We start from the raw sequence: 27811 nt of genomic DNA on the forward strand, positions 1-27811 counted from the left end.
TTACAGTGTAGTTTCCTTTTATAAAATCCACCAGATATGGGAAAAGCAAACAGAGTTTCTTTTTTTTTAAAACATGCAGAAGGGTAATTTGTCAAACTAGTTTTAAATTCGAATAACTAACTAAAGTTCTCGGCAACGGCCATATCACGCTGAAAACACCGGTTCTCGTCCGATCACCGAAGTTAAGCAGCGTCGAGCGCAGTCAGTACTTGGGAGGGAGACCACTTAGGAACACTGCGTGCCGTTGTCTTTTACAGTTTAGTTTCCTTTTTTAAAATCCACCAGATATGAGAAAAGCAAACAGAGCTTCTTCTTTTTCAAACATGCAGAAGGGTAATTTGTCAAATTAGTTTTAAATTCGAATAATAACTAAAGTTCTCGGCAACGACCATTTCACGCTGAAAACACCGGTTCTCGTCCGATCACCGAAGTTAAGCAGCGTCAAGCGCAGTCAGTACTTGGGAGGGAGACCACTTAGGAACACTGCGTGCCGTTGTCTTTTACAGTGTAGTTTCCTTTTTTAAAATCCACCAGATATGAGAAAAGCAAACAGAGTTTCTTTTTTTCAAACATGCAGAAGCGTAATTTGTCAAATTAGTTTTAAATTCGAATAACTAACTAAAGTTCTCGGCAACGGCCATATCACGCTGAAAACACCGGTTCTCGTCCGATCACCGAAATTAAGCCGCGTCAAGCGCAGTCAGTACTTGGGAGGTAGACCAATTAGGAACACAGCGTGCCGTTGTCTTTTACAGTGTAGTTTCCTTTTTTAAAATCCACCAGATATGAGAAAAGCAAACAGAGTTTCTTTTTTTTCAAACATGCAGAAGGGTAATTTGTCAAATTAGTTTTAAATTCGAATAACTAACTAAAGATCTCGGCGACGGCCATATCACTCTGAAAACACCGGTTCTCGTCCGATCACCGAAGTTAAGCAGCGTCGAGCGCAGTCAGTACTTTGGAGGGAGACCAATTAGGAACACAGCGTGCCGCTGTCTTTTACACCGTAGTTTCCTTTTTTAAAATCCACCAGATATGAGAAAAGCAAACAGAGTTTCTTTTTTTTCAAACATGCAGAAGGGTAATTTGTCAAATTAGTTTTAAATTCGAATAACTAACTAAAGATCTCGGCGACGGCCATATCACGCTGAAAACACCGGTTCTCGTCCGATCACCGAAATTAAGCAGCGTCAAGCGCAGTCAGTACTTGGGAGGGAGACCAATTAGGAACACTGCGTGCCGTTGTCTTTTACAGTGTCGTTTCCTTTTTTAAAATCCACCAGATCTGAGAAAAGCAAACAGAGTTTCTTTTTTTTCAAACATGCAGAAGGGTAATTTGTCAAATTAGTTTTAAATTCGAATAACTAACTAAAGATCTCGGCGACGGCCATATCACTCTCAAAAACACCGGTTCTCGTCCGATCACCGAAATTAAGCAGCGTCAAGCGCAGTCAGTACTTGGGAGGGAGACCAATTAGGAACACAGCGTGCCGTTGTCTTTTACAGTGTAGTTTCCTTTTATAAAATCCACCAGATATGGGAAAAGCAAACAGAGTTTCTTTTTTTTTCAAACATGCAGAAGGGTAATTTGTCAAACTAGTTTTAGATTCGAATAACTAACTAAAGATCTCGGCGACGGCCATATCACTCTGAAAACACCGGTTCTCGTCCGATCACCGAAGTTAAGCAGCGTCGAGCGCAGTCAGTACTTGGGAGGGAGACCACTTAGGAACACTGCGTGCCGTTGTCTTTTACAGTGTCGTTTCCTTTTTTAAAATCCACCAGATCTGAGAAAAGCAAACAGAGTTTCTTTTTTTTCAAACATGCAGAAGGGTAATTTGTCAAATTAGTTTTAAATTCGAATAACTAACTAAAGATCTCGGCGACGGCCATATCACTCTGAAAACACCGGTTCTCGTCCGATCACCGAAATTAAGCAGCGTCAAGCGCAGTCAGTACTTGGGAGGGAGACCAATTAGGAACACAGCGTGCCGTTGTCTTTTACAGTGTAGTTTCCTTTTATAAAATCCACCAGATATGGGAAAAGCAAACAGAGTTTCTTTTTTTTCAAACATGCAGAAGGGTAATTTGTCAAACTAGTTTTAAATTCGAATAACTAACTAAAGTTCTCGGCAACGGCCATATCACGCTGAAAACACCGGTTCTCGTCCGATCACCGAAGTTAAGCAGCGTCGAGCGCAGTCAGTACTTGGGAGGGAGACCACTTAGGAACACTGCGTGCCGTTGTCTTTTACAGTTTAGTTTCCTTTTTTAAAATCCACCAGATATGAGAAAAGCAAACAGAGTTTCTTTTTTTTCAAACATGCAGAAGGGTAATTTGTCAAATTAGTTTTAAATTCGAATAACTAACTAAAGATCTCGGCGACGGCCATATCACTCTGAAAACACCGGTTCTCGTCCGATCACCGAAGTTAAGCAGCGTCGAGCGCAGTCAGTACTCTGGAGGGAGACCTCTTAGGAACACTGCGTGACGTTGTCTTTTACACTTTATTTTCCTTTTTTAAAATCCACCAGATATGAGAAAAGCAAACAGAGTTTCTTTTTTTTCAAACATGCAGAAGGGTAATTTGTCAAATTAGTTTTAAATTCGAATTATTAACTAAATTTCTCGGCAACGGCCATATCACGCTGAAAACACCGGTTCTCGTCCGATCACTGAAGTTAAGCAGCGTCGAGCGCAGTCAGTACGTGGGAGGGAGACCACTTAGGAACACTGCGTGCCGTTGTCTTTTACAGTTTAGTTTCCTTTTTTAAAATCCACCAGATATGAGAAAAGCAAACAGAGTTTCTTTTTTTTCAAACATGCAGAAGGTTAATTTGTCAAATTAGTTTTAAATTCGAATAACTAACTAAAGATCTCGGCGACGGCCATATCACTCTGAAAACACCGGTTCTCGTCCGATCACCGAAATTAAGCAGCGTCAAGCAAAGTCAGTACGTGGGAGGGAGACCACTTAGGAACACTGCGTGCCGTTGTCTTTTACAGTTTAGTTTCCTTTTTTAAAATCCACCAGATATGAGAAAAGCAAACAGAGCTTCTTTTTTTTCAAACATGCAGAAGGGTAATTTGTCAAATTAGTTTTAAATTCGAATAATAACTAAAGTTCTCGGCAACGGCCATATCACGCTGAAAACACCGGTTCTCGTCCGATCACCGAAGTTAAGCAGCGTCGAGCGCAGTCAGTACGTGGGAGGGAGACCACTTAGGAACACTGCGTGCCGTTGTCTTTTACAGTGTAGTTTCCTTTTTTAAAATCCACCAGATATGAGAAAAGCAAACAGAGTTTCTTTTTTTTTCAAACATGCAGAAGGGTAATTTGTCAAATTAGTTTTAAATTCGAATAACTAACTAAAGTTCTCGGCAACGGCCATATCACGCTGAAAACACCGGTTCTCGTCCGATCACCGAAGTTAAGCAGCGTCGAGGGCAGTCTGTACTTGAGAGGGAGACCACTTAGGAACACTGCGTGCCGTTGTCTTTTACAGTGTAGTTTCCTTTTTTATAATCCACCAGATGTGAGAAAAGCAAACAGAGTTTCTTTTTTTTCAAACATGCAGAAGGGTAATTTGTCAAATTAGTTTTAAATTCGAATAACTAACTAAAGTTCTCGGCAACGGCCATATCACGCTGAAAACACCGGTTCTCGTCCGATCACCGAAGTTAAGTAGCGTCGAGCGCAGTCAGTACGTGGGAGAGAGACCACTTAGGAACACTGCGTGCCGTTGTCTTTTACAGTGTAGTTTCCTTTTTTAAAATCCACCAGATATGAGAAAAGCAAACAGAGTTTCTTTTTTTTTCAAACATGCAGAAGGGTTTTTTTTCAAATTAGTTTTAATTCGAATATTTAACTAAAGTTCTCGGCAACGGCCATATCACGCTGAAAACACCGGTTCTCGTCCGATCACCGAAGTTAAGCAGCATCGAGCGCAGTCAGTACTTGGGAGGGAGACCACTTAGGAACACTGCGTGCCGTTGTCTTTTACAGTGTCGTTTCCTTTTTTAAAATCCACCAGATATGAGAAAAGCAAACAGAGTTTCTTTTTTTTTCAAACATGCAGAAGGGTAATTTGTCAAACTAGTTTTAAATTCGAATAACTAACTAAAGTTCTCGGCAACGGCCATATCACGCTGAAAACACCGGTTCTCGTCCGATCACCGAAGTTAAGCAGCGTCGAGCGCAGTCAGTTATTGGGAGGGAGACCACTTAGGAACACTGCGTGCCGTTGTCTTTTACAGTTTAGTTTCCTTTTTTAAAATCCACCAGATATGAGAAAAGCAAACAGAGTTTCTTTTTTTTTTTGAAAACATGCAGAAGGGTAATTTGTCTAATTAGTTTTAAATTCGAATAACTAACCACAGTTATCGGCAACTGGCATATCACGCTGAAAACACCGGTTCTCGTCCGATCACCGAAGTTAAGCAGCGTCGAGCGCAGTCAGTACTTGGGAGGGAGACCACTTAGGAACACTGCGTGCCGTTGTCTTTTACACTTTATTTTCCTTTTTTAAAATCCAACAGATATGAGAAAAGCAAAGAGAGTTTCTTTTTTTAAAAAAAAAACATGGAGAAGGGTAATTTGTCTAACTAGTTTTAAATTCGAATTATTAACTAAATTTCTCGGCAACGGCCATATCACGCTGAAAACACCGGTTCTCGTCCGATCACTGAAGTTTAGCAGCGTCGAGCGCAGTCAGTACGTGGGAGGGAGACCACTTAGGAACACTGCGTGCCGTTGTCTTTTACAGTTTAGTTTCCTTTTTTAAAATCCACCAGATATGAGAAAAGCCCCCCCCCACTTCGTACTCCGTAGGTGTAGAATGTAGGTGTAGAATGTAGGTCAAGGTCACCAGTGTAGGTCAATGACCTATGACGTAATGAGTGACGTAATCAACGCCCCCTCGCCGCCGGGGAAGCCCCTTCGCGGGGAAACCCGCGCGCCCCCTCGCGGGAAAATACCGCGCGCCGCCTCGCGGGAAAACCGTGAAATTTGAAAACCGCGCGCAAACTCGCGGTGAGTCTGCGCATGCGTATGACGGTCTCTTCAACTGTATCTGTGACGTCATTGATAAGAATTGTTGGTGTTTAGGTTATTGGGAGAACTAATATTATCTAAAAGAACTAATTAACCGACTGAAAATTAACTAGTCTTAATATACTTTTGTTGGTTATTTTGTAAATGAATAAACTTTGAGACTTTATTTGCAAGAAATAGTTTATTTTACCAAGGATAAAATTAAATGAACTTCTCGCGTTGGAGGTAATTTCGAGAGTGATTTTTTGAGAGGCTCACTAGCAAGAGACGAGGGACCCCATAGGTCACGTGTCCGTTTTTTATCTTAGAACAGCAGAGGTTTTTTAAGCTGTTATCTTATTTACCTATATTATTTTTTACATTGATCTATTTTGTTAATTTTAGACTATACATTATTAATTTTTATGATTATTTGATTTGTTATTTACACAAGATAAAATTACTAATTTTTTTCTTTTACACAAAGTTCTAAAATAATTTTCATGGGTCCGCTTTAAAACCAAAAGGCAAAGTGTCCCAACCTTTAATTACACGTTTGTTAAACGTAAATTCAAAGCTTTTTTCTAGTTTTCGACTTAAAAGAGTGGCCGACGTTTTATTTCGAATGACGTTGAAAGGAACGTCCACTTTTAGACGTTTGGATTTATTTTTTATAGAGTCCACTATAGCTTCAAAGTTTATAATTTTCTCGTTAACACGATTAAGGCAAATTCCTTTAACCTTCACGACAGATTGACCGTCCGTAGTTCTGTAACCGTAACTCTTGGGCCCATTTGAAACAAACTCTGTAATTGTAGCGTCCCCTAGTTCGTTAACCCAACATCCTAAATTGTTACCCGTGGGGGGTTTAAAATCGTTTTCCCCCGCCACAAATAAAACGCTATCCGTATCTGTGTATAATGCTCTTTTACCCAATTTATGCAAGGTCTCGAATAAGGTTAATCTTCCGTAACACGAAACGAAACAAGCCACATACGGATTTCCTTTGAAATATGTTGGTGCAAATTCATCTTTGTTTTTGTACGATAATAAGCACATTTCTTCATTAATTGGTCTTAAATCTACCAATTCCTTTGTGTCATCAGATAAGATACGTACAAGTTCTGTGCACTCGTTAACAATTAGTGTTTTGATTTTGTTTGTATTCATACCAAAACGACCCCAAAGACTGTTGAGACAAATCTTTGAAATAGCTCTCAGCGCTGGGTTATGAACTACTTCATCCATCTCGACACTAATACCTTCAGATTCATAAATCGATTAAATATATTTTTGTTTTTGCTCGGCAGTTTTAACGGAAGACGGATAGCCGGAATTAGCTTGTTTTATCTTCAAAAAATTGTTAACATAACCTCCAAATAGTCCATCGTTAACATGTTTTTCATACTGAAATGTCTCGTCGAAATGATGTACTTCGTATATTTTTATAATTTTATAACCCATTTCTACGGCTTTGTAAATTTCAGGCGAGGGCCAAATACCCGAAATAATTCGTTCCTTGTCAGAATGTTGACACGCTTCATTATTTGATTCAAGGGCACATGACTTACACAGGGGGAAAAACAATTTTCCATTAAACCTGTATGGTAAAACTGGGATATATAGATCAGTCGGGGGCAAGAGTTCACACGATATTATACCAAAATAGGCATTTTTTTCATAGTTAAAGTTGCTATTTAAAATTTTGGGATGTCCTTTTGGGTAGATTCCGTATTTATTGACAGCGGGATAGAGTGACATGAGGTCGTAATAATAAATTTTTTCGTTTTTTGCTTCATCCGGTTTATGATATAATTTGAAGACTTCTGTCCTTCCACCGTATAAAGCCGACCTGGCTAATATTGGTGAAGGTACCTCTACAGTTTCGCAAAAGGTACTACAAGCGATATTTGTCTTTAACAAATTTTCAAACTCGCATTCCCACATTATTATATACTTTGCATTGGGGTGTAACTTTTTTATAAATTCTATTCTATCCAGGCCCTTTTCGTAACAGTTTTTATTTGTATCATTTACTAAACTGTTCCATTCACTACCTTTTAAACATTTCGGACAACCGTGATACACGCAACCATTAAACTCTAGGATAATTTCAGGATCCTTTGAGTAACCATCAACTAAATAAGGTCCAATTCTTTTTTCTCCTTCAGGAGATAGGGCTGTCTGTATTTCTACCTTCATTTCTTTACTAACCCAAGCCAACCACTTGATAGCTTTACTACTTTGGTTGAATGATCCACGATAACCCGGACTAGGTACTACACCCAATGTATTTTTTTCTAAATATTTGTGTAAAAACACGTTAGTACAGGCCCCCGATATTGTAATAGCTCCGCAATTAAGAGGATCTAGACCCGATGCCTTTTTGTAAAGTTCTCTAAATTTTGTAATTCCTTTTTGTAAAACTACCACATCTTGTACAGCGTATTCCTCTAATTCGGTCATTATTTTGTACGTGGATTTTTTACCTTTTTCACTGTACCATAAATCAAAGGCCTGTCGGTCCTTTTCATTCATAAATTCAGGTTGAAATACGGCTTTTTCAGGTAACGGACCTTCATAGTTTAAAGTGTCCTCTTTTAAGAAAATATAAGGAAAAAACTGTTTTTTGTAACTACCCAATTGAAAAGTTTCTGTAAAGGCTCTCAGAGGAAGGGCCACGAAGGAATAACTACAAATAAACCTAAAATTTTGACTTTTAATAAAGAGAGCTAGAATTTTAGAGCCGTCGAATATGACGTCTGGTTTTACATGGTTATTAATTAACCAATTTAATATAAAATACGAATCAAAACCTTTAAAGTTGTGGGCCACTATAGTCAAATTTTCAAATTTAGGTTTACTTATTTTTATTCGTTTATTGTTCCTTGTATAAGATGTCTCATCTTCTGTTTGGGTCAGATATTTCATAAACTTATCAACACAATCAAAACCTCTAAAAATTTGATAATCGTATTCGGTATCATTAATTTGCATGGCCGAAACTAATAGAACTGGGGTATGTTTAGAGTTCATATCAATAGTTTCACAGTCAAAATAACAAAATCTAGTTTCTTTAAAAGTATCATCAAGGGGTTGAACGTAACACATTTTGGGAGGGTGCTCAATTTTACATCTAGAACAAGATGTAAGACATTTATGTTTGTCATCGCGAATTTCTTTGCAACATTTTAAGCACCGTTTAATTTTTAAACAAGTGTCATTTTCTATGTGAAATTGGAAACATTCAGGCCCTTTAAAGTATCTATTACAGCTTTGGCAGCGAGATATTTCAATCTGAAGGTCTTCGTGAAAGGTCTCAGAGTAACAACGCCAACATTTGATTTTTTGATTAAAACATTTGTGTTTTTTTGCGTCATTAAATTTAGTAAACGTTGTTAAACACGTGTTGCAATACGACTTGGCCCCAAACATACTGGCTAAACTTTTAATGACGTGCATGTGTTGATCTATTTGTAATAAAAAAATTTTTTTCTCCGAAAACATTTCACCTTGATAAACCTTTTTGAAATTATCATTAGCACTGAAAATAACTATTTGATACTCGGGTTGCAATACTTTTTGAAACATTGAAATTTTGTCTAAACTAACGGGACCAATAGGCACATTAGCCTTGGCATGAAGCTTTAACGCTTCTTCTTTTTGCAAAGGTCTATGACCTAGTTGTATACGTCTATAACGATTAAAATCAAAAGTCAAAGTACTAAGCTTTTGTTTCTTTAAATATGTTAAATCAGCAACCATCGTCCCGCAAACGATTGCTCTTGATACGCATAGTTCATCATCGTTAATTATGGGTAAAAATGTCCTTCCTTTCTGAATATATTTGTCGAGAGCTATCATCGATCTATTTTTAACAGATCGACGACCTGATATTGGTACATTAACGTTTAAAAATATAGCATCGAGCCTGACATCACCCTCGAGAAAAAAATTTCTTCGGCTTTGACTTACTTGACTAATGGCAGTCATTAATCTTTCCGCCGTTAACTCATTTAGGGCCATAAAATTTAAATTTATAGCATTTTCCAGTAAGTCAGACCTAACACAAAATCTAACGCTATTGTAACCTGGAGAAGATTCTAAAATTGTCTCTATAATGGATTGAAAGATTTTTTTCAATTGTTCATATACTTCTGTCAATTTGAGCATATGAAGGTCTTTAAAAATTATTTTATATTCAGAGGCTAAACAGTTGAACTTTCGAGAGACAGTTTGGTTAACTTTTGATAATTCGTAAAACCTTTTAGGATTGAAATAGGAAAGATCCAAAGGCTCTTCTTCGGATGATGACATGTTTTCTATTTGATCTTAGGCGCGACTCGAAATAAAACTCTTGACGTAGACCTAGGAAACAAACTAAAATATCTAAAATAATATACACTACAAGTTCTAAAATAAAAAAAAGTATTAATTTTTCTAAAAATACGTTTTAAAAATTCTTTATTGCGTACATTTTCAAATTTCTTATACAGTTACAGGTATTTTCTTTAAAACTTTGTCTATAAGACTGACAACTTCTGGTACCTCATCAAACTTTAAATTTAATTTTTTTTCGCGCATTTCCCCCCTATATTTTGTTAATAAATAGCCCGTATCTTTAAAATTTTCCAGTTCCAACATTCCCGGGAAACATAGGGTCTGTTTTATGGTACTGCATGGTTTGCTTAATTTTTTTTTAACTTCTTCTATCACGTCTATCGAAATACATATTCCATATATAAGGGGTTTTTTAAAAGCGTATCTTCTAATATCTACATATAATTTATTGTTTAATTTAACTAATTTTACACCGATATTGTCGCTCTCGTTAAATTTAATTTCGATAGTTTCCCACGTTTGATTTGCCGTCTAAAGACAATAATGATACATTTGGACATGCAGTTTTTAAAAACGTGGAAAAAAAAATCTTACCATGTCTAAAGGCATCGAGAGAATTTAGTTTATGGTCGAGATATATTGCCTCAAGTGATTGTACGCCGCGACTTGCGGGGTTATATACTAGATCTAAAGCGGTCTACGTATCACGTTAAAATAAGTACATTTTGAACTAACATAGATGTAAAAAAAATCTTGTTTCCGTTTTACAAAAACAGCTGTTAGTTATAACGGAGGAAAATATATTATAACCTTGACGTCATACGTATATTTCGAATTACCTTTGACGCCAACCTTGTTTTCGCTTTATTAAAACACCTGTTAATTATAACGAAGCAAAATATAACACGGTATAGGCGCTATATTATTCACCTTTAGGTATAACGAATCCTTGGGTCCTAGCTAGTTTGATAGTATTTTATGGAACGAAGTCTATAACCAACAACTGTAAGTTATAAAGGAGCAAAATAAATTTTTATCATGGCTAACCTTGACGTCATACGTCGAATTATATTTGACATCAACTAACCTTGTCTTTACTTTATAAAAGCAACTGTTACTTATAAGAGAGCAAAATATATTTCCAATTATCTTTGACGTCAACCAACCTTGTTTTCGCTTTATGAAAACAACTGTTTATTATAAAAATATATCCTTTACAAAAGTAACCTTGGTTCGCTTGTTAAGGACTCTCGCTAAGGGGATTCGAACTCGTGATACATAGAACAACGAGTTTAAAGGCAGATACGTTAACGAGCGAACCAATGATACTTGAGGTTATATTCGGTTGTGACGAAAAGTATATCTGTTGGATAACCAACTTCACTAATAGCAATAATTCACTGTATTCAGATCTACAAACTATTAAATTCTCCCCGCCATAACAATAGTCATGTCTTTGTCGAATATACCTTGTCTGTATACCTTGGCTAAAGTAGCGTCGAGCAAAACTTTTAATATACTATACGAGTATGAACTCGCTTCTCGGCATGATCTTTATTCGGGTTGTTTACCCAGTCATATCGCTACTGAACTTGAAGAATCACTCGCTACAACCGGTGAGTATCTCGATTCAAACATTTTAAACTATCTTTCAGCACAAGATGTTTCGACACTCGAGTTAAAGCACATTATAAACTTTCATTTCTACAGTACAATTATGTTATGACGCGCCCCTCACAATTACCGCACAATATTCCCGATTGGCGTCACGGTAATCACGTTGTAAAAGACTATTTTAAATTAGAAAATGTTTTTGCGTGCCCCAACAAAAAACCATATTGCTTAAGGTGTCACGAAAACCTAAAATACACTAAAAGTACAATAAAATACACTAAGGTACAATAAAACTACAATAAAATACAGTAAAACACAATAGAATACACTAAAATTACAATAAAACTACAATAAAGCACAGTAAAACACAATAAAATACACTAAAAGTACAATAAAACACACTAAAAGTACACTATACCATAATAAAATACACTAAAAGTACAATAAAACTACAATAAAACACAGTAAAACACAATAAAAATACACTAGGGTACAATAAAACTACAATAAAACACAATAAAAGTACAATAAAACACTCTAAAGCTACACTATACCACAACAAAACTACAATAAAATACAGTAAAATACAATAAAATACACTAAAAGCACAATAAAACACTCTAAAACTAAACTATACCATAATAAAATACACTAAAATTACAATAAAATACATTAAGGTACAATAAAACTACAACAAAACACAGTAAAACACAATAGAATACACTAAAATTGCAATAAAACTACAATAAAACACAGTAAAACACAATAGAATACACTAAAATTACAATAAAACTACAATAAAATACAGTAAAACACAATAAAATACACTATACCATAATAAAATACAATAAAAGTACAATAAAATACACTAAGGTACAATAAAACTACAATAAAATACAGTAAAACACAATAAAATACACTAAAAGTACAATAAAACTACAATAAAATACAGTAAAACACAATAAAATACACTAAAAGTAAAACAAAAACACTAAAACTACACAAAGGTACAATAAAACTATAATAAAACACAGTAAAACACAATAAAATACACTAAAAGTACAATAAAACTACAATAAAATACAGTAAAACACAATAAAATACACTAAAAGTACAATAAAACACACTAAAAGTACACTATACCATAATAAAATACACTAAGGTACAATAAAACTACAATAAAACACAGTAAAACACAATAGAATACACTAAAATTACAATAAAACTACAATAAAATACAGTAAAACACAATAAAATATACTATACCATAATAAAATACAATAAAAGTACAATAAAATACACTAAGGTACAATAAAACTACAATAAAATACACTAAAAGTAAAATAAAACACTATAAAACTACACAAAGGTACAATAAAACAATAATAAAACACAGTAAAACACAATAAAATACACTAAAAGTACACTAAAAGTACAATAAAACACACTAAAAGTACACTATACCATAATAAAATACACTAAAAGGACAATAAAATACACTTTCTAGTTGAAGAGATTTATACTGAACTGGTATTGGGAGAAAAGCGTTCAAAAATGGTACACCTACTGTTTCCGTTTTGTCGTGACAGATGTTCGTGGAATGGTTAGTTGATTCAAACGAAAAATATCATAATAATTTTGGAGTTATATTGGGGATGTAGGTAAGGAAATTTATTTCGTTTTACTTTAATGTTATAAATGCACAATATATATAAATAATAATAATAAACTAAATAAACTAATAATAATAAACTAATAATGAACTAAATAAACTAATAATAATAATAAACTAAATAATAATAATAAACTAAATAAACTAATAATAATAATAAACTAATAATAATAATAAACTAAATAAACTAATAATAAACTAAATACTTTGTTCCACGTATTATTATGTTCAATATGATATTGAGTCTTACAGAAACTTTGTGAATTTATGACAAATAACTTAAATTACAACAAAATACACTGAAATACACTAAAACTACAATAAAAACACACCATAACACAGTAAAACGCAATAAAACCAAACCAAAACACAGTAAAACACACTAAAAGTACAATAAAAGTACAATAAAACTCTCTAAAACTACACTATACCATAATAAAATACACTAAGGTACAATAAAACACAATAAAATACACTAAGGTACAATAAAACACAATAAAATACACTAAAAGTACAATAAAACTACAATAAAATACAATAAAACTACAATAAAACACAGTAAAACACAAAAAAATACACTAAGGTACAATAAAACTACAATAAAACACAATAAAAGTACAATAAAACACTCTAAAACTACACTATACCACAACAAAACTACAATAAAACACACCAAAGCACAGTAAAACATGTTTACACTAGACCGCCAAGAAGAAAAAACACTGAATTTTTGAAAGTTTTCCCAGTTTCCCAGGTTTGTACGAACCCTGAATTCAACCTCGTACAGATAGGCAGTTCAGCGCTATTATGAAAAATGCAGAAATAATATCCTCATAAAAAGTTCACCACAATGTTTATTGGTAACATTTATTTTCTGTTTTTCTTTACAATTAATTGACAAGAGATATTTCATTAAGAAATACAATGAAGAGCTATTGTTGTTATTTGTCTTTGATATTTCTTTTTTCGTTAGAAAATATATTACCTTTATCTTCTTTTAGGTTATTTGATAGGTCCAAAGTATGAATAGGTACATTTGGATTACTTATCAAAACCAATGCAAGTTTATGAGCAAAATCCCTATTTTAAAATACAAATCTTTACATTAAATAACGTCATTATAAGAATAACTTGTACGAATATACACCATTTAACTCCTATATTATCTGAATAGAGTTCCTCATTGGAGACAGTTTTTTCATAACAGCCAAAATCTGTTCCAAAGCTTCCGGGACCATTGTTTTTATACACAATGTAAGGTAGATTTGATTTTATTTTTACTTACTCTTTAAAACTAACCTGATAAATTACATCTTTTTTGTACGTTTTATATTTTTCATGTAAATGGAAGCTTCGAGATCAGTAACACCTCCTGGATCAGTCTGGATATTTTTCCTATAGTTCAGTTTTAAACTGTCGAAATAAGATACGGTTCTTTTCTTGATCGGTATCCTTTTCTTTATGGAATGAGTTGGCCATTTTCAGGCCCTTATGGATGACAAAAGCGTTATTTAAAACTGAAAATTTGTATCCTACAACGTGTAATTCGCAAACCTGCAAAGATATTAATCAATGGGTTAATTATCGATGGTTTCTTCTTTCTAGACACGGTGGTATCTTGGTCTTACTTGACTTTTAAATTAAAGCCATATTGTCTAAACCATTCATCATGATAAGGCGCTGAATTTCTGCTGAAGAAGAAAGGTTCCCAAGGATCTCTCCACAAGACTTCAAAAATGACAGCTAACTTATTAGTCATTGGTTCTCTATACCAGGCTTCGTAGTCAATATGTTTCTGACATTTCCAACAAAGCTCAATGTAAAAGAGGTGGGCGTCCATCATTTCCAAACGTTGTCCGTTTTATCCTTGGGTATTTGGGCTATTTCTTTCATTTCGAATGCGGGTACAACGTAAACAGTTTTATCATCTTTTCGAGATTCGAGAAAGAGCCTATTTTCTCAGGCATACTCCAGGAACATTTCGTGGAGGTTATCGTTGGGCATCATATCGACGTCTAAGACTAATACAAATTCTGTGGTGGAATTTCTTCTCATTGACATCAATAAGAGCGAAACCAGTACTTGAATGTACAGTTGCATTGTAGAATTTCATTATTTTTGGTAAGGCATCAATGTAATTTAGTTTCTTCGTTCTAGTTAACAACTTGAAGATTTTATCCTTTAAAGTTCTATTAAACCTTTCAATTACTCCGCATTTAGTTGCACCTACACTAGTATAAAAACTTATTCCCTCTTTTCTTAAATAATCTTTAAACAATTTTGATAAAAATTCACTACCTTGATCAACATTAATTCGTAACGGCTTTCTTTAATAACTCTCCGTAAAGCTTTCAAAACCTCTTTACTAGTTTTATTTTTCCAAGCATATTTTGAGAGGATATCAATAATAGTTAGAATATATTGAAACCCTTTATTATTTTCTTAAGATTTCGTAGATCGATCAAGTCGCACTGAAATACTTCACTGACTGTTGTAACGTAAGTACGATTTCTTGGAAAGTATATCCTCCTTGCTTTGTGAATGGTATATGTTGGCTGACACTGAAGCCAAGTCTTAATTTTTTTCTTCGAAACATTTTTCACTCCTTGTTTCAATTTCTTTGCGCTACCGTAACTGAGAGGACTTTCACTGTTATAATACACTCGGCTTAACTTATTTTCCATAATTACACTTTCTCAAAGAAAGATTTTCTATTTAACCCTTGTCAATGTACGTTTAAAGCTATCCATTCATCTTCGTCTCTTATCAATGACGTCACAGATACAGTTGTAGAATTTCCCGCCAATGACGTTACAGATACAGTTGCTTTCTACTATTACGTCTAAGATGAATTTCTTATATATTAATTACGCTTTTACGTGGACCTTTTAATTACCATTAAAAACAATACCATAATCAAAATAAACTCCTTGAAAAAAGGTTAAAATTTTGAGTCAAACTAAAAATTACAATGGATTGCACAACTTTCAACCTATCATTAACCCTTGGCCATGTACGTTTAATAAATTCTCGTCTCTTATCAATGACGTCACAAATACAGTTGTAGAAGAGACTGACAGGTGTTTTCCCGCCAATGACGTCACAGATACAGTTGAAGAGACCGTCATACGCATGCGCAGACTCACCGCGAGTTTGCGCGCGGTTTTCAAATTTCGCGGTTTTCCCGCGAGGCGGCGCGCGGTATTTTCCCGCGAGGGGGCGCGCGGGTTTCCCCGCGAGGGGCTTCCCCGGCGGCGAGGGGTCGTTGATTACGTCACTCATTACGTCATAGGTCATTGACCTACACTGGTGACCTTGACCTACATTCTACACCTACATTCTACACCTACGGAGGTACGAAGTGGGGGGATATACTACTGAAGGGTAATTTGTCTAACTAGTTTTAAATTCGAATTATTAACTAAATTTCTCGGCAACGGCCATATCACGCTGAAAACACCGGTTCTCGTCCGATCACTGAAGTTTAGCAGCGTCGAGCGCAGTCAGTACGTGGGAGGGAGACCACTTAGGAACACTGCGTGCCGTTGTCTTTTACAGTTTAGTTTCCTTTTTTAAAATCCACCAGATATGAGAAAAGCAAACAGAGTTTCTTTTTTTTCAAACATGCAGAAGGGTAATTGGTCAAATTAGTTTTAAATTCGAATAACTAACTAAAGATCTCGGCGACGGCCATATCACTCTGAAAACACCGGTTCTCGTCCGATCACCGAAATTAAGCAGCGTCAAGCAAAGTCAGTACTTGGGATGGAGACCAATTAGGAACACTGCGTGCCGTTGTCTTTTACAGTTTAGTTCCCTTATTTAAAATCCACCAGATATGAGAAAAACAAACAGAGTTTCTTTTTTTATTTTTTGAAAAAATGCAGAAGGGTAATTTGTCTAATTAGTTTTTAATTCGAATAATTAACCACAGTTCTCGGCAACGGCCATATCACGCTGAAAACACCGGTTCTCGTCCGATCACCGAAATTAAGCAGCGTCAACCGCAGTCAGTACTTGGGAGGGAGACCAATTAGGAACACAGCGTGCCGTTGTCTTTTACAGTGTAGTTTCCTTTTTTAAAATCCACCAGATATGAGAAAAGCAAACAGAGCTTCTTTTTTTTCAAACATGCAGAAGGGTAATTTATCAAATTAGTTTTAAATTCGAATAATAACTAAAGTTCTCGGCAACGGCCATATCACGCTGAAAACACCGGTTCTCGTCCGATCACCGAAGTTAAGCAGCGTCGAGCGCAGTCAGTACTTGGGAGGGAGACCACTTAGGAACACTGCGTGCCGTTGTCTTTTACAGTGTAGTTTCCTTTTTTAAAATCCACCAGATATGAGAAAAGCAAACAGAGTTTCTTTTTTTTCAAACATGCAGAAGGGTAATTTGTCAAATTAGTTTTAAATTCGAATAACTAACTAGAGTTCTCGGCAACGGCCATATCACGCTGAAAACGCCGGTTCTCGTCCGATCACTGAAGTTAAGCAGCGTCGAGCGCAGTCAGTACGTGGGAGGGAGACCACTTAGGAACACTGCGTGCCGTTGTCTTTTACAGTTTATTTTCCTTTTTTAAAATCCACCAGATATGAGAAAAGCAAACAGAGTTTCTTTTTTTTCAAACATGCAGAAGGGTAATTTGTCAAATTAGTTTTAAATTCGAATAACTAACTAAAGTTCTCGGCAACGGCAATATCACGCTGAAAACACCGGTTCTCGTCCGATCACCGAAGTTAAGCAGCGTCGAGCGCAGTCAGTACTTGGGAGGGAGACCACTTAGGAACACTGCGTGCCGTTGTCTTTTACAGTGTAGTTTCCTTATTTAAAATCCACCAGATATGAGAAAAGCAAACAGAGTTTCTTATCTTTCAAACATGCAGAAGGGTAATTTGTCAAATTAGTTTTAAATTCGAATAACTAACTAAAGATCTCGGCGACGGCCATATCACTCTGAAAACACCGGTTCTCGTCCGATCACCGAAATTAAGCAGCGTCAAGCAAAGTCAGTACTTGGGAGGGAGACCAATTAGGAACACTGCGTGCCGTTGTCTTTTACAGTTTAGTTCCCTTTTTTAAAATCCACCAGATATGAGAAAAGCAAACAGAGTTTCTTTTTTTATTTTTTGAAAAAATGCAGCAGGGTAATTTGTCTAATTAGTTTTAAATTCGAATAACTAACTAGAGTTCTCGGCAACGGCCATATCACGCTGAAAACGCCGGTTCTCGTCCGATCACTGAAGTTAAGCAGCGTCGAGCGCAGTCAGTACGTGGGAGGGAGACCACTTAGGAACACTGCGTGCCGTTGTCTTTTACAGTTTAGTTTCCTTTTTTAAAATCCACCAGATATGAGAAAAGCAAACAGAGTTTCTTTTTTTTCAAACATGCAGAAGGGTAATTTGTCAAATTAGTTTTAAATTCGAATAACTAACTAAAGTTCTCGGCAACGGCAATATCACGCTGAAAACACCGGTTCTCGTCCGATCACCGAAGTTAAGCAGCGTCGAGCGCAGTCAGTACTTGGGAGGGAGACCACTTAGGAACACTGCGTGCCGTTGTCTTTTACAGTGTAGTTTCCTTATTTAAAATCCACCAGATATGAGAAAAGCAAACAGAGTTTCTTATCTTTCAAACATGCAGAAGGGTAATTTGTCAAATTAGTTTTAAATTCGAATAACTAACTAAAGATCTCGGCGACGGCCATATCACTCTGAAAACACCGGTTCTCGTCCGATCACCGAAATTAAGCAGCGTCAAGCAAAGTCAGTACTTGGGAGGGAGACCAATTAGGAACACTGCGTGCCGTTGTCTTTTACAGTTTAGTTCCCTTTTTTAAAATCCACCAGATATGAGAAAAGCAAACAGAGTTTCTTTTTTTATTTTTTGAAAAAATGCAGAAGGGTAATTTGTCTAATTAGTTTTTAATTCGAATAATTAACCACAGTTCTCGGCAACGGCCATATCACGCTGAAAACACCGGTTCTCGTCCGATCACCGAAATTAAGCAGCGTCAACCGCAGTCAGTACTTGGGAGGGAGACCAATTAGGAACACAGCGTGCCGTTGTCTTTTACAGTGTAGTTTCCTTTTTTAAAATCTACCAGCTATGAGAAAAGCAAACAGAGTTTCTTTTTTTTATTTTTTGAAAACATACAGAAGGGTAATTTGTCAAATTAGTTTTAAATTCGAATAACTAACTAAAGTTCTCGGCAACGGCCATATCACGCTGAAAACACCGGTTCTCGTCCGATCACCGAAGTTAAGCAGCGTCGAGCGCAGTCAGTACTTGGGAGGGAGACCACTTAGGAACACTGCGTGCCGTTGTCTTTTACAGTGTAGTTTCCTTTTTTAAAATCCACCAGATATGAGAAAAGCAAACAGAGCTTCTTTTTTTTCAAACATGCAGAAGGGTAATGTATCAAATTAGTTTTAAATTCGAATAATAACTAAAGTTCTCGGCAACGGCCATATCACGCTGAAAACACCGGTTCTCGTCCGATCACCGAAGTTAAGCAGCGTCGAGCGCAGTCAGTACTTGGGAGGGAGACCACTTAGGAACACTGCGTGCCGTTGTCTTTTACAGTGTAGTTTCCTTTTTTAAAATCCACCAGATATGAGAAAAGCAAACAGAGTTTCTTTTTTTTCAAACATGCAGAAGGGTAATTTGTCAAATTAGTTTTAAATTCGAATAACTAACTAGAGTTCTCGGCAACGGCCATATCACGCTGAAAACGCCGGTTCTCGTCCGATCACTGAAGTTAAGCAGCGTCGAGCGCAGTCAGTACGTGGGAGGGAGACCACTTAGGAACACTGCGTGCCGTTGTCTTTTACAGTTTAGTTTCCTTTTTTAAAATCCACCAGATATGAGAAAAGCAAACAGAGTTTCTTTTTTTTCAAACATGCAGAAGGGTAATTTGTCAAATTAGTTTTAAATTCGAATAACTAACTAAAGTTCTCGGCACCGGCAATATCACGCTGAAAACACCGGTTCTCGTCCGATCACCGAAGTTAAGCAGCGTCGAGCGCAGTCAGTACTTGGGAGGGAGACCACTTAGGAACACTGCGTGCCGTTGTCTTTTACAGTGTAGTTTCCTTATTTAAAATCCACCAGATATGAGAAAAGCAAACAGAGTTTCTTATCTTTCAAACATGCAGAAGGGTAATTTGTCAAATTAGTTTTAAATTCGAATAACTAACTAAAGATCTCGGCGACGGCCATATCACTCTGAAAACACCGGTTCTCGTCCGATCACCGAAATTAAGCAGCGTCAAGCAAAGTCAGTACTTGGGAGGGAGACCAATTAGGAACACTGCGTGCCGTTGTCTTTTACAGTTTAGTTCCCTTTTTTAAAATCCACCAGATATGAGAAAAGCAAACAGAGTTTCTTTTTTTATTTTTTGAAAAAATGCAGAAGGGTAATTTGTCTAATTAGTTTTTAATTCGAATAATTAACCACAGTTCTCGGCAACGGCCATATCACGCTGAAAACACCGGTTCTCGTCCGATCACCGAAATTAAGCAGCGTCAACCGCAGTCAGTACTTGGGAGGGAGACCAATTAGGAACACAGCGTGCCGTTGTCTTTTACAGTGTAGTTTCCTTTTTTAAAATCTACCAGCTATGAGAAAAGCAAACAGAGTTTCTTTTTTTTATTTTTTGAAAACATACAGAAGGGTAATTTGTCAAATTAGTTTTAAATTCGAATAACTAACTAAAGTTCTCGGCAACGGCCATATCACGCTGAAAACACCGGTTCTCGTCCGATCACCGAAGTTAAGCAGCGTCGAGCGCAGTCAGTACGTGGGAGGGAGACCACTTAGGAACACTGCGTGCCGTTGTCTTTTACAGTGTAGTTTCCTTTTTTAAAATCCACCAGATATGAGAAAAGCAAACAGAGCTTCTTTTTTTTCAAACATGCAGAAGGGTAATGTATCAAATTAGTTTTAAATTCGAATAATAACTAAAGTTCTCGGCAACGGCCATATCACGCTGAAAACACCGGTTCTCGTCCGATCACCGAAGTTAAGCAGCGTCGAGCGCAGTCAGTACTTGGGAGGGAGACCACTTAGGAACACTGCGTGCCGTTGTCTTTTACAGTGTAGTTTCCTTATTTAAAATCCACCAGATATGAGAAAAGCAAACAGAGTTTCTTATCTTTCAAACATGCAGAAGGGTAATTTGTCAAATTAGTTTTAAATTCGAATAACTAACTAAAGATCTCGGCGACGGCCATATCACTCTGAAAACACCGGTTCTCGTCCGATCACCGAAATTAAGCAGCGTCAAGCAAAGTCAGTACTTGGGAGGGAGACCAATTAGGAACACTGCGTGCCGTTGTCTTTTACAGTTTAGTTCCCTTTTTTAAAATCCACCAGATATGAGAAAAGCAAACAGAGTTTCTTTTTTTATTTTTTGAAAAAATGCAGAAGGGTAATTTGTCTAATTAGTTTTTAATTCGAATAATTAACCACAGTTCTCGGCAACGGCCATATCACGCTGAAAACGGCGGTTCTCGTCCGATCACTGAAGTTAAGCAGCGTCGAGCGCAGTCAGTACGTGGGAGGGAGACCACTTAGGAACACTGCGTGCTGTTGTCTTTTACAGTTTAGTTTCCTTTTTTAAAATCCACCAGATATGAGAAAAGCAAACAGAGTTTCTTTTTTTCAAACATGCAGAAGGGTAATTTGTCAAATTAGTTTTAAATTCGAATAACTAACTAAAGTTCTCGGCAACGGCCATATCACGCTGAAAACACCGGTTCTCGTCCGATCACCGAAGTTAAGCAGCGTCGAGCGCAGTCTGTACTTGAGAGGGAGACCACTTAGGAACACTGCGTGCCGTTGTCTTTTACAGTTTAGTTTCCTTTTTTAAATCCAACAGATAGGAGAAAAGCAAACAGAGTTTCTTTTTTTCAAACATGCAGAAGGGTAATTTGTCAAATTAGTTTTAAATTCGAATAACTAACTAAAGTTCTCGGCAACGGCCATATCACGCTGAAAACACCGGTTCTCGTCCGATCACCGAAGTTAAGTAGCGTCGAGCGCAGTCAGTACGTGGGAGGGAGACCACTTAGGAACACTGCGTGCCGTTGTCTTTTACAGTGTAGTTTCCTTTTTTAAAATCCACCAGATATGAGAAAAGCAAACAGAGTTTCTTTTTTTTCAAACATGCAGAAGGGTTTTTTTTCAAATTAGTTTTAAATTCGAATAACTAACTAAAGTTCTCGGCAACGGCCATATCACGCTGAAAACACCGGTTCTCGTCCGATCACCGAAATTAAGCAGCGTCAGGCAAAGTCAGTACTTGGGAGGGAGACCAATTAGGAACATTGCGTGCCGTTGTCTTTTACAGTGTAGTTTCCTTTTTTAAAATCCACCAGATATGAGAAAAGCAAACAGAGTTTCTTATCTTTCAAACATGCAGAAGGGTAATTTGTCAAATTAGTTTTAAATTCGAATAACTAACTAAAGTTCTCGGCAACGGCCATATCACGCTGAAAACACCGGTTCTCGTCCGATCACCGAAGTACACAGCGTCGAGCGCAGTCAGTACTTGGGAGGGAGACCACTTAGGAACACTGCGTGCCGTTGTCTTTTACAGTGTCGTTTCCTTTTTTAAAATCCACCAGATATGAGAAAAGCAAACAGAGTTTCTTTTTTTTCAAACATGCAGAAGGGTAATTTGTCAAACTAGTTTTAAATTCGAATAACTAACTAAAGTTCTCGGCAACGGCCATATCACGCTGAAAACACCGGTTCTCGTCCGATCACCGAAGTTAAGCAGCGTCGAGCGCAGTCAGTACTTGGGAGGGAGACCACTTAGGAACACTGCGTGCCGTTGTCTTTTACAGTGTAGTTTCCTTTTTTAAAATCCACCAGATATGAGAAAAGCAAACAGATTTTCTTATCTTTCAAACATGAAGAAGGGTAATTTGTCAAATTAGTTTTAAATTCGAATAACTAACTAAAGATCTCGGCGACGGCCATATCACGCTGAAAACACCGGTTCTCGTCCGATCACCGAAATTAAGCAGCGTCAAGCGCAGTCAGTACTTGGGAGGGAGACCAATTAGGAACACTGCGTGCCGTTGTCTTTTACAGTGTAGTTTCCTTTTTTAAAATCCACCAGATATGAGAAAAGCAAACAGAGTTTCCTTTTTTTCAAACATGCAGAAGGGTAATTTGTCAAATTAGTTTTAAATTCGAATAACTAACGAAAGATCTCGGCGACGACAATATCACGCTGAAAACACCGGTTCTCGTCCGATTACCGAAATTAAGCAGCGTCAAGCGCAGTCAGTACTTGGGAGGGAGAACAATTAGGAACACTGCGTGCCGTTGTCTTTTACAGTGTATTTTTTTTTTTAAATCCACCAGATATGAGAAAAGCAAACAGAGTTTCTTTTTTTTCAATCATGCAGAAGGGTTATTTGTCAAATTAGTTTTACATTCGAATAACTAACTAAAGTTCTCGGCAACGGCCATATCACGCTGAAAACACCGGTTCTCGTCCGATCACCGAAATTAAGCAGCGTCAAGCGCAGTCAGTACTTGGGAGGGAGACCACTTAGGAACACTGCGTGCCGTTGTCTTTTACAGTTTAGTTTCCTTTTTTAAAATCCACCAGATATGAGAAAAGAAAACAGAGTTTCTTTTTTTTATTTTTTGAAAACATGCAGAAGGGTAATTTGTCTAATTAGTTTTAAATTCGAATAACTAACCACAGTTATCGGCAACTGCCATATCACGCTGAGAACACCGGTTCTCGTCCGATCACCGAAGTTAAGCAGCGTCGAGCGCAGTCAGTACTCTGGAGGGAGACCACTTAGGAACACTGCGTGCCGTTGTCTTTTACACTTTATTTTCCTTTTTTAAAATCCAACAGATATGAGAAAAGCAAAGAGAGTTTCTTTTTTTTAAAAAAAACATGGAGAAGGGTAATTTGTCTAATTAGTTTTAAATTCGAATTATTAACTAAATTTCTCGGCAACGGCCATATCACGCTGAAAACACCGGTTCTCGTCCGATCACTGAAGTTAAGCAGCGTCGAGCGCAGTCAGTACGTGGGAGGGAGACCACTTAGGAACACTGCGTGCCGTTGTCTTTTACAGTTTAGTTTCCTTTTTTAAAATCCACCAGATATGAGAAAAGCAAACAGAGTTTCTTTTTTTTCAAACATGCAGAAGGGTAATTTGTCAAATTAGTTTTAAATTCGAATAACTAACTAAAGTTCTCGGCAACGGCCATATCACGCTGAAAACACCGGTTCTCGTCCGATCACCGAAGTTAAGCAGCGTCGAGCGCAGTCAGTACTTGGGAGGGAGACCACTTAGGAACACTGCGTGCCGTTGTCTTTTACAGTTTAGTTCCCTTTTTTAAAATCCACCAGATATGAGAAAAGCAAACAGAGTTTCTTTTTTTATTTTTAGAAAAAATGCAGAAGGGTAATTTGTCTAATTAGTTTTTAATTCGAATAATTAACCACAGTTCTCGGCAACGGCCATATCACGCTGAAAACACAGGTTCTCGTCCGATCACCGAAATTAAGCAGCGTCAACCGCAGTCAGTACTTGGGAGGGAGACCAATTAGGAACACAGCGTGCCGTTGTCTTTTACAGTGTAGTTTCCTTTTTTAAAATCCACCAGATATGAGAAAAGCAAACAGAGTTTCTTTTTTTTCAAACATGCAGAAGGGTAATTTGTCAAATTAGTTTTAAATTCGAATAACTAACTAAAGCTCTCGGCAACGGCCATATCACGCTGAAAACACCGGTTCTCGTCCGATCACCGAAGTTAAGTAGCGTCGAGCGCAGTCAGTACGTGGGAGGGAGACCACTTAGGAACACTGCGTGCCGTTGTCTTTTACAGTGTAGTTTCCTTTTTTAAAATCCACCAGATATGAGAAAAGCAAACAGAGTTTCTTTTTTTTCAAACATGCAGAAGGGTAATTTGTCAAATTAGTTTTAAATTCGAATAACTAACTAAAGTTCTCGGCAACGGCCATATCACGCTGAAAACACCGGTTCTCGTCCGATCACCGAAGTTAAGTAGCGTCGAGCGCAGTCAGTACGTGGGAGGGAGACCACTTAGGAACACTGCGTGCCGTTGTCTTTTACAGTGTAGTTTCCTTTTTTAAAATCCACCAGATAAGAGAAAAGCAAACAGAGTTTCTTTTTTTTCAAACATGCAGAAGGGTAATTTGTCAAATTAGTTTTAAATTCGAATAACTAACTAAAGCTCTCGGCAACGGCCATATCACGCTGAAAACACCGGTTCTCGTCCGATCACCGAAGTTAAGCAGCGTCGAGCGCAGTCTGTACTTGAGAGGGAGACCACTTAGGAACACTGCGTGCCGTTGTCTTTTACAGTTTAGTTTCCTTTTTTAAATCCAACAGATAGGAGAAAAGCAAACAGAGTTTCTTTTTTTCAAACATGCAGAAGGGTAATTTGTCAAATTAGTTTTAAATTCGAATAACTAACTAAAGTTCTCGGCAACGGCCATATCACGCTGAAAACACCGGTTCTCGTCCGATCACCGAAGTTAAGTAGCGTCGAGCGCAGTCAGTACGTGGGAGGGAGACCACTTAGGAACACTGCGTGCCGTTGTCTTTTACAGTGTAGTTTCCTTTTTTAAAATCCACGAGATATGAGAAAAGCAAACAGAGTTTCTTTTTTTTCAAACATGCAGAAGGGTTTTTTTTCAAATTAGTTTTAAATTCGAATAACTAACTAAAGTTCTCGGCAACGGCCATATCACGCTGAAAACACCGGTTCTCGTCCGATCACCGAAATTAAGCAGCGTCAGGCAAAGTCAGTACTTGGGAGGGAGACCAATTAGGAACATTGCGTGCCGTTGTCTTTTACAGTGTAGTTTCCTTTTTTAAAATCCACCAGATATGAGAAAAGCAAACAGAGTTTCTTATCTTTCAAACATGCAGAAGGGTAATTTGTCAAATTAGTTTTAAATTCGAATAACTAACTAAAGTTCTCGGCAACGGCCATATCACGCTGAAAACACCGGTTCTCGTCCGATCACCGAAGTACACAGCGTCGAGCGCAGTCAGTACTTGGGAGGGAGACCACTTAGGAACACTGCGTGCCGTTGTCTTTTACAGTGTCGTTTCCTTTTTTAAAATCCACCAGATATGAGAAAAGCAAACAGAGTTTCTTTTTTTTCAAACATGCAGAAGGGTAATTTGTCAAACTAGTTTTAAATTCGAATAACTAACTAAAGATCTCGGCGACGGCCATATCAATCTGAAAACACCGGTTCTCGTCCGATCACCGAAATTAAGCAGCGTCGAGCGCAGTCAGTACGTGGGAGGGAGACCACTTAGGAACACTGCGTGCCGTTGTCTTTTACAATTTAGTTTCCTTTTTTAAAATCCACCAGATATGAGAAAAGCAAACAGAGTTTCCTTTTTTTCAAACATGCAGAAGGGTAATTTGTCAAACTAGTTTTAAATTCGAATAACTAACTAAAGTTCTCGGCAACGGCCATATCACGCTGAAAACACCGGTTCTCGTCCGATCACCGAAGTTAAGCAGCGTCGAGCGCAGTCAGTACTTTGGAGGGAGACCACTTAGGAACACTGCGTGCCGTTGTCTTTTACACTTTATTTTCCTTTTTTAAAATCCACCAGATATGAGAAAAGCAAACAGAGTTTCTTTTTTTTCAAACATGCAGAAGGGTAATTTGTCAAATTAGTTTTAAATTCGAATAACTAACTAAAGTTCTCGGCAACGGCCATATCACGCTGAAAACACCGGTTCTCGTCCGATCACCGAAGTTAAGTAGCGTCGAGCGCAGTCAGTACGTGGGAGGGAGACCACTTAGGAACACTGCGTGCCGTTGTCTTTTACAGTGTAGTTTCCTTTTTTAAAATCCACCAGATAAGAGAAAAGCAAACAGAGTTTCTTTTTTTTCAAACATGCAGAAGGGTAATTTGTCAAATTAGTTTTAAATTCGAATAACTAACTAAAGCTCTCGGCAACGGCCATATCACGCTGAAAACACCGGTTCTCGTCCGATCACCGAAGTTAAGCAGCGTCGAGCGCAGTCTGTACTTGAGAGGGAGACCACTTAGGAACACTGCGTGCCGTTGTCTTTTACAGTTTAGTTTCCTTTTTTAAATCCAACAGATAGGAGAAAAGCAAACAGAGTTTCTTTTTTTCAAACATGCAGAAGGGTAATTTGTCAAATTAGTTTTAAATTCGAATAACTAACTAAAGTTCTCGGCAACGGCCATATCACGCTGAAAACACCGGTTCTCGTCCGATCACCGAAGTTAAGTAGCGTCGAGCGCAGTCAGTACGTGGGAGGGAGACCACTTAGGAACACTGCGTGCCGTTGTCTTTTACAGTGTAGTTTCCTTTTTTAAAATCCACGAGATATGAGAAAAGCAAACAGAGTTTCTTTTTTTTCAAACATGCAGAAGGGTTTTTTTTCAAATTAGTTTTAAATTCGAATAACTAACTAAAGTTCTCGGCAACGGCCATATCACGCTGAAAACACCGGTTCTCGTCCGATCACCGAAATTAAGCAGCGTCAGGCAAAGTCAGTACTTGGGAGGGAGACCAATTAGGAACATTGCGTGCCGTTGTCTTTTACAGTGTAGTTTCCTTTTTTAAAATCCACCAGATATGAGAAAAGCAAACAGAGTTTCTTATCTTTCAAACATGCAGAAGGGTAATTTGTCAAATTAGTTTTAAATTCGAATAACTAACTAAAGTTCTCGGCAACGGCCATATCACGCTGAAAACACCGGTTCTCGTCCGATCACCGAAGTACACAGCGTCGAGCGCAGTCAGTACTTGGGAGGGAGACCACTTAGGAACACTGCGTGCCGTTGTCTTTTACAGTGTCGTTTCCTTTTTTAAAATCCACCAGATATGAGAAAAGCAAACAGAGTTTCTTTTTTTTCAAACATGCAGAAGGGTAATTTGTCAAACTAGTTTTAAATTCGAATAACTAACTAAAGATCTCGGCGACGGCCATATCAATCTGAAAACACCGGTTCTCGTCCGATCACCGAAATTAAGCAGCGTCGAGCGCAGTCAGTACGTGGGAGGGAGACCACTTAGGAACACTGCGTGCCGTTGTCTTTTACAATTTAGTTTCCTTTTTTAAAATCCACCAGATATGAGAAA

At 37.4% G+C, this 27811-nt stretch overlaps 1 protein-coding gene, 27 non-coding genes and 38 pseudogenes across 29 annotated transcripts; 65 read left to right on the forward strand and 1 right to left on the reverse strand.

The window, feature by feature from the left end:
* The first annotated feature begins 131 nt into the window (after positions 1-131).
* Positions 132-250, forward strand: LOC149635772 (5S ribosomal RNA). The gene has a single exon (XR_016373158.1). It is a non-coding gene; the product is annotated as a 5S ribosomal RNA (ribosomal RNA).
* A 130-nt stretch (positions 251-380) lies between these two features.
* Positions 381-499, forward strand: LOC149635773 (5S ribosomal RNA; annotated as a pseudogene).
* Positions 500-629: 130 nt separating this feature from the next.
* Positions 630-748, forward strand: LOC149635774 (5S ribosomal RNA; annotated as a pseudogene).
* A 131-nt stretch (positions 749-879) lies between these two features.
* LOC149635775 (5S ribosomal RNA) lies at positions 880-998 on the forward strand (annotated as a pseudogene).
* A 131-nt stretch (positions 999-1129) lies between these two features.
* Positions 1130-1248, forward strand: LOC149635776 (5S ribosomal RNA; annotated as a pseudogene).
* Positions 1249-1631: 383 nt separating this feature from the next.
* Positions 1632-1750, forward strand: LOC149635777 (5S ribosomal RNA). Its single transcript, XR_016372857.1, has one exon. It is a non-coding gene; the product is annotated as a 5S ribosomal RNA (ribosomal RNA).
* A 131-nt stretch (positions 1751-1881) lies between these two features.
* LOC149635778 (5S ribosomal RNA) lies at positions 1882-2000 on the forward strand (annotated as a pseudogene).
* A 131-nt stretch (positions 2001-2131) lies between these two features.
* LOC149635779 (5S ribosomal RNA) lies at positions 2132-2250 on the forward strand. The gene has a single exon (XR_016373159.1). It is a non-coding gene; the product is annotated as a 5S ribosomal RNA (ribosomal RNA).
* A 131-nt stretch (positions 2251-2381) lies between these two features.
* LOC149635780 (5S ribosomal RNA) lies at positions 2382-2500 on the forward strand (annotated as a pseudogene).
* A 131-nt stretch (positions 2501-2631) lies between these two features.
* LOC149635781 (5S ribosomal RNA) lies at positions 2632-2750 on the forward strand. The gene has a single exon (XR_016372966.1). It is a non-coding gene; the product is annotated as a 5S ribosomal RNA (ribosomal RNA).
* Positions 2751-2881: 131 nt separating this feature from the next.
* LOC149635782 (5S ribosomal RNA) lies at positions 2882-3000 on the forward strand (annotated as a pseudogene).
* Positions 3001-3130: 130 nt separating this feature from the next.
* LOC149635783 (5S ribosomal RNA) lies at positions 3131-3249 on the forward strand. Its single transcript, XR_016372580.1, has one exon. It is a non-coding gene; the product is annotated as a 5S ribosomal RNA (ribosomal RNA).
* A 132-nt stretch (positions 3250-3381) lies between these two features.
* On the forward strand, positions 3382-3500 carry LOC149635784 (5S ribosomal RNA; annotated as a pseudogene).
* Positions 3501-3631: 131 nt separating this feature from the next.
* LOC149635785 (5S ribosomal RNA) lies at positions 3632-3750 on the forward strand (annotated as a pseudogene).
* A 131-nt stretch (positions 3751-3881) lies between these two features.
* Positions 3882-4000, forward strand: LOC149635786 (5S ribosomal RNA). The gene has a single exon (XR_016372530.1). It is a non-coding gene; the product is annotated as a 5S ribosomal RNA (ribosomal RNA).
* A 132-nt stretch (positions 4001-4132) lies between these two features.
* Positions 4133-4251, forward strand: LOC149635787 (5S ribosomal RNA; annotated as a pseudogene).
* Positions 4252-4386: 135 nt separating this feature from the next.
* On the forward strand, positions 4387-4505 carry LOC149635788 (5S ribosomal RNA; annotated as a pseudogene).
* A 136-nt stretch (positions 4506-4641) lies between these two features.
* On the forward strand, positions 4642-4760 carry LOC149635789 (5S ribosomal RNA; annotated as a pseudogene).
* A 9197-nt stretch (positions 4761-13957) lies between these two features.
* Positions 13958-15018, reverse strand: LOC149635790 (beta-1,4-glucuronyltransferase 1-like). 2 transcript variants are annotated; one of them, XM_089850899.1, is made up of 3 exons: positions 14959-15018; positions 14289-14891; positions 13958-14214 (listed from the first exon to the last, which is right to left on the reverse strand). In XM_089850899.1, exons 2-3 carry the CDS (start codon positions 14501-14503, stop codon positions 14193-14195), a joined length of 237 nt encoding a protein of 78 aa, XP_089707025.1. In that variant the 5' UTR covers positions 14504-14891; positions 14959-15018; the 3' UTR covers positions 13958-14192. The 2 variants fall into 2 exon arrangements, with proteins under 2 accessions (XP_089707025.1, XP_089707024.1); XM_089850898.1 differs by having other exon boundaries at positions 14289-15015.
* Positions 15019-16092: 1074 nt separating this feature from the next.
* LOC149635791 (5S ribosomal RNA) lies at positions 16093-16211 on the forward strand (annotated as a pseudogene).
* Positions 16212-16342: 131 nt separating this feature from the next.
* LOC149635792 (5S ribosomal RNA) lies at positions 16343-16461 on the forward strand (annotated as a pseudogene).
* Positions 16462-16599: 138 nt separating this feature from the next.
* On the forward strand, positions 16600-16718 carry LOC149635793 (5S ribosomal RNA; annotated as a pseudogene).
* A 130-nt stretch (positions 16719-16848) lies between these two features.
* LOC149635794 (5S ribosomal RNA) lies at positions 16849-16967 on the forward strand. Its single transcript, XR_016373160.1, has one exon. It is a non-coding gene; the product is annotated as a 5S ribosomal RNA (ribosomal RNA).
* A 131-nt stretch (positions 16968-17098) lies between these two features.
* Positions 17099-17217, forward strand: LOC149635795 (5S ribosomal RNA; annotated as a pseudogene).
* Positions 17218-17348: 131 nt separating this feature from the next.
* Positions 17349-17467, forward strand: LOC149635796 (5S ribosomal RNA). Its single transcript, XR_016373538.1, has one exon. It is a non-coding gene; the product is annotated as a 5S ribosomal RNA (ribosomal RNA).
* Positions 17468-17598: 131 nt separating this feature from the next.
* Positions 17599-17717, forward strand: LOC149635797 (5S ribosomal RNA; annotated as a pseudogene).
* Positions 17718-17855: 138 nt separating this feature from the next.
* Positions 17856-17974, forward strand: LOC149635798 (5S ribosomal RNA; annotated as a pseudogene).
* Positions 17975-18105: 131 nt separating this feature from the next.
* Positions 18106-18224, forward strand: LOC149635799 (5S ribosomal RNA). The gene has a single exon (XR_016373539.1). It is a non-coding gene; the product is annotated as a 5S ribosomal RNA (ribosomal RNA).
* Positions 18225-18355: 131 nt separating this feature from the next.
* Positions 18356-18474, forward strand: LOC149635800 (5S ribosomal RNA; annotated as a pseudogene).
* Positions 18475-18612: 138 nt separating this feature from the next.
* Positions 18613-18731, forward strand: LOC149635801 (5S ribosomal RNA; annotated as a pseudogene).
* A 139-nt stretch (positions 18732-18870) lies between these two features.
* On the forward strand, positions 18871-18989 carry LOC149635802 (5S ribosomal RNA). The gene has a single exon (XR_016373163.1). It is a non-coding gene; the product is annotated as a 5S ribosomal RNA (ribosomal RNA).
* A 130-nt stretch (positions 18990-19119) lies between these two features.
* LOC149635803 (5S ribosomal RNA) lies at positions 19120-19238 on the forward strand. The gene has a single exon (XR_016373164.1). It is a non-coding gene; the product is annotated as a 5S ribosomal RNA (ribosomal RNA).
* A 131-nt stretch (positions 19239-19369) lies between these two features.
* On the forward strand, positions 19370-19488 carry LOC149635804 (5S ribosomal RNA; annotated as a pseudogene).
* A 131-nt stretch (positions 19489-19619) lies between these two features.
* LOC149635805 (5S ribosomal RNA) lies at positions 19620-19738 on the forward strand. Its single transcript, XR_016373100.1, has one exon. It is a non-coding gene; the product is annotated as a 5S ribosomal RNA (ribosomal RNA).
* Positions 19739-19869: 131 nt separating this feature from the next.
* Positions 19870-19988, forward strand: LOC149635806 (5S ribosomal RNA; annotated as a pseudogene).
* Positions 19989-20126: 138 nt separating this feature from the next.
* On the forward strand, positions 20127-20245 carry LOC149635807 (5S ribosomal RNA; annotated as a pseudogene).
* A 139-nt stretch (positions 20246-20384) lies between these two features.
* LOC149635808 (5S ribosomal RNA) lies at positions 20385-20503 on the forward strand. Its single transcript, XR_016372581.1, has one exon. It is a non-coding gene; the product is annotated as a 5S ribosomal RNA (ribosomal RNA).
* A 130-nt stretch (positions 20504-20633) lies between these two features.
* On the forward strand, positions 20634-20752 carry LOC149635809 (5S ribosomal RNA). Its single transcript, XR_016373165.1, has one exon. It is a non-coding gene; the product is annotated as a 5S ribosomal RNA (ribosomal RNA).
* A 131-nt stretch (positions 20753-20883) lies between these two features.
* On the forward strand, positions 20884-21002 carry LOC149635810 (5S ribosomal RNA; annotated as a pseudogene).
* A 138-nt stretch (positions 21003-21140) lies between these two features.
* LOC149635811 (5S ribosomal RNA) lies at positions 21141-21259 on the forward strand (annotated as a pseudogene).
* A 130-nt stretch (positions 21260-21389) lies between these two features.
* On the forward strand, positions 21390-21508 carry LOC149635812 (5S ribosomal RNA). Its single transcript, XR_016372621.1, has one exon. It is a non-coding gene; the product is annotated as a 5S ribosomal RNA (ribosomal RNA).
* A 129-nt stretch (positions 21509-21637) lies between these two features.
* LOC149635813 (5S ribosomal RNA) lies at positions 21638-21756 on the forward strand. Its single transcript, XR_016373032.1, has one exon. It is a non-coding gene; the product is annotated as a 5S ribosomal RNA (ribosomal RNA).
* Positions 21757-21887: 131 nt separating this feature from the next.
* LOC149635814 (5S ribosomal RNA) lies at positions 21888-22006 on the forward strand (annotated as a pseudogene).
* Positions 22007-22137: 131 nt separating this feature from the next.
* Positions 22138-22255, forward strand: LOC149635815 (5S ribosomal RNA; annotated as a pseudogene).
* A 131-nt stretch (positions 22256-22386) lies between these two features.
* On the forward strand, positions 22387-22505 carry LOC149635816 (5S ribosomal RNA). Its single transcript, XR_016373166.1, has one exon. It is a non-coding gene; the product is annotated as a 5S ribosomal RNA (ribosomal RNA).
* A 131-nt stretch (positions 22506-22636) lies between these two features.
* LOC149635817 (5S ribosomal RNA) lies at positions 22637-22755 on the forward strand (annotated as a pseudogene).
* A 131-nt stretch (positions 22756-22886) lies between these two features.
* On the forward strand, positions 22887-23005 carry LOC149635818 (5S ribosomal RNA; annotated as a pseudogene).
* Positions 23006-23134: 129 nt separating this feature from the next.
* LOC149635819 (5S ribosomal RNA) lies at positions 23135-23253 on the forward strand (annotated as a pseudogene).
* A 139-nt stretch (positions 23254-23392) lies between these two features.
* On the forward strand, positions 23393-23511 carry LOC149635820 (5S ribosomal RNA; annotated as a pseudogene).
* A 135-nt stretch (positions 23512-23646) lies between these two features.
* LOC149635821 (5S ribosomal RNA) lies at positions 23647-23765 on the forward strand. The gene has a single exon (XR_016372967.1). It is a non-coding gene; the product is annotated as a 5S ribosomal RNA (ribosomal RNA).
* A 131-nt stretch (positions 23766-23896) lies between these two features.
* On the forward strand, positions 23897-24015 carry LOC149635822 (5S ribosomal RNA). The gene has a single exon (XR_016373167.1). It is a non-coding gene; the product is annotated as a 5S ribosomal RNA (ribosomal RNA).
* A 138-nt stretch (positions 24016-24153) lies between these two features.
* Positions 24154-24272, forward strand: LOC149635823 (5S ribosomal RNA; annotated as a pseudogene).
* A 131-nt stretch (positions 24273-24403) lies between these two features.
* On the forward strand, positions 24404-24522 carry LOC149635824 (5S ribosomal RNA). The gene has a single exon (XR_016373033.1). It is a non-coding gene; the product is annotated as a 5S ribosomal RNA (ribosomal RNA).
* A 131-nt stretch (positions 24523-24653) lies between these two features.
* LOC149635825 (5S ribosomal RNA) lies at positions 24654-24772 on the forward strand. The gene has a single exon (XR_016373034.1). It is a non-coding gene; the product is annotated as a 5S ribosomal RNA (ribosomal RNA).
* Positions 24773-24903: 131 nt separating this feature from the next.
* Positions 24904-25022, forward strand: LOC149635826 (5S ribosomal RNA). The gene has a single exon (XR_016372623.1). It is a non-coding gene; the product is annotated as a 5S ribosomal RNA (ribosomal RNA).
* A 129-nt stretch (positions 25023-25151) lies between these two features.
* Positions 25152-25270, forward strand: LOC149635827 (5S ribosomal RNA). Its single transcript, XR_016373035.1, has one exon. It is a non-coding gene; the product is annotated as a 5S ribosomal RNA (ribosomal RNA).
* Positions 25271-25401: 131 nt separating this feature from the next.
* On the forward strand, positions 25402-25520 carry LOC149635828 (5S ribosomal RNA; annotated as a pseudogene).
* A 131-nt stretch (positions 25521-25651) lies between these two features.
* On the forward strand, positions 25652-25769 carry LOC149635829 (5S ribosomal RNA; annotated as a pseudogene).
* Positions 25770-25900: 131 nt separating this feature from the next.
* On the forward strand, positions 25901-26019 carry LOC149635830 (5S ribosomal RNA; annotated as a pseudogene).
* Positions 26020-26150: 131 nt separating this feature from the next.
* LOC149635831 (5S ribosomal RNA) lies at positions 26151-26269 on the forward strand. The gene has a single exon (XR_016373396.1). It is a non-coding gene; the product is annotated as a 5S ribosomal RNA (ribosomal RNA).
* Positions 26270-26400: 131 nt separating this feature from the next.
* Positions 26401-26519, forward strand: LOC149635832 (5S ribosomal RNA). The gene has a single exon (XR_016373036.1). It is a non-coding gene; the product is annotated as a 5S ribosomal RNA (ribosomal RNA).
* Positions 26520-26650: 131 nt separating this feature from the next.
* LOC149635833 (5S ribosomal RNA) lies at positions 26651-26769 on the forward strand. The gene has a single exon (XR_016372624.1). It is a non-coding gene; the product is annotated as a 5S ribosomal RNA (ribosomal RNA).
* A 129-nt stretch (positions 26770-26898) lies between these two features.
* Positions 26899-27017, forward strand: LOC149635834 (5S ribosomal RNA). The gene has a single exon (XR_016373037.1). It is a non-coding gene; the product is annotated as a 5S ribosomal RNA (ribosomal RNA).
* A 131-nt stretch (positions 27018-27148) lies between these two features.
* On the forward strand, positions 27149-27267 carry LOC149635835 (5S ribosomal RNA; annotated as a pseudogene).
* Positions 27268-27398: 131 nt separating this feature from the next.
* Positions 27399-27516, forward strand: LOC149635836 (5S ribosomal RNA; annotated as a pseudogene).
* A 131-nt stretch (positions 27517-27647) lies between these two features.
* Positions 27648-27766, forward strand: LOC149635837 (5S ribosomal RNA; annotated as a pseudogene).
* The last annotated feature ends 45 nt before the right edge of the window (positions 27767-27811 follow it).

The sequence above is a fragment of the Phalangium opilio genome, unplaced genomic scaffold (genome assembly GCF_054372755.1).
Source record: "Phalangium opilio isolate 3A_F unplaced genomic scaffold, DU_Popi_V2 ptg000095l_1, whole genome shotgun sequence".
Lineage (NCBI taxonomy): Eukaryota > Metazoa > Arthropoda > Arachnida > Opiliones > Phalangiidae > Phalangium > Phalangium opilio.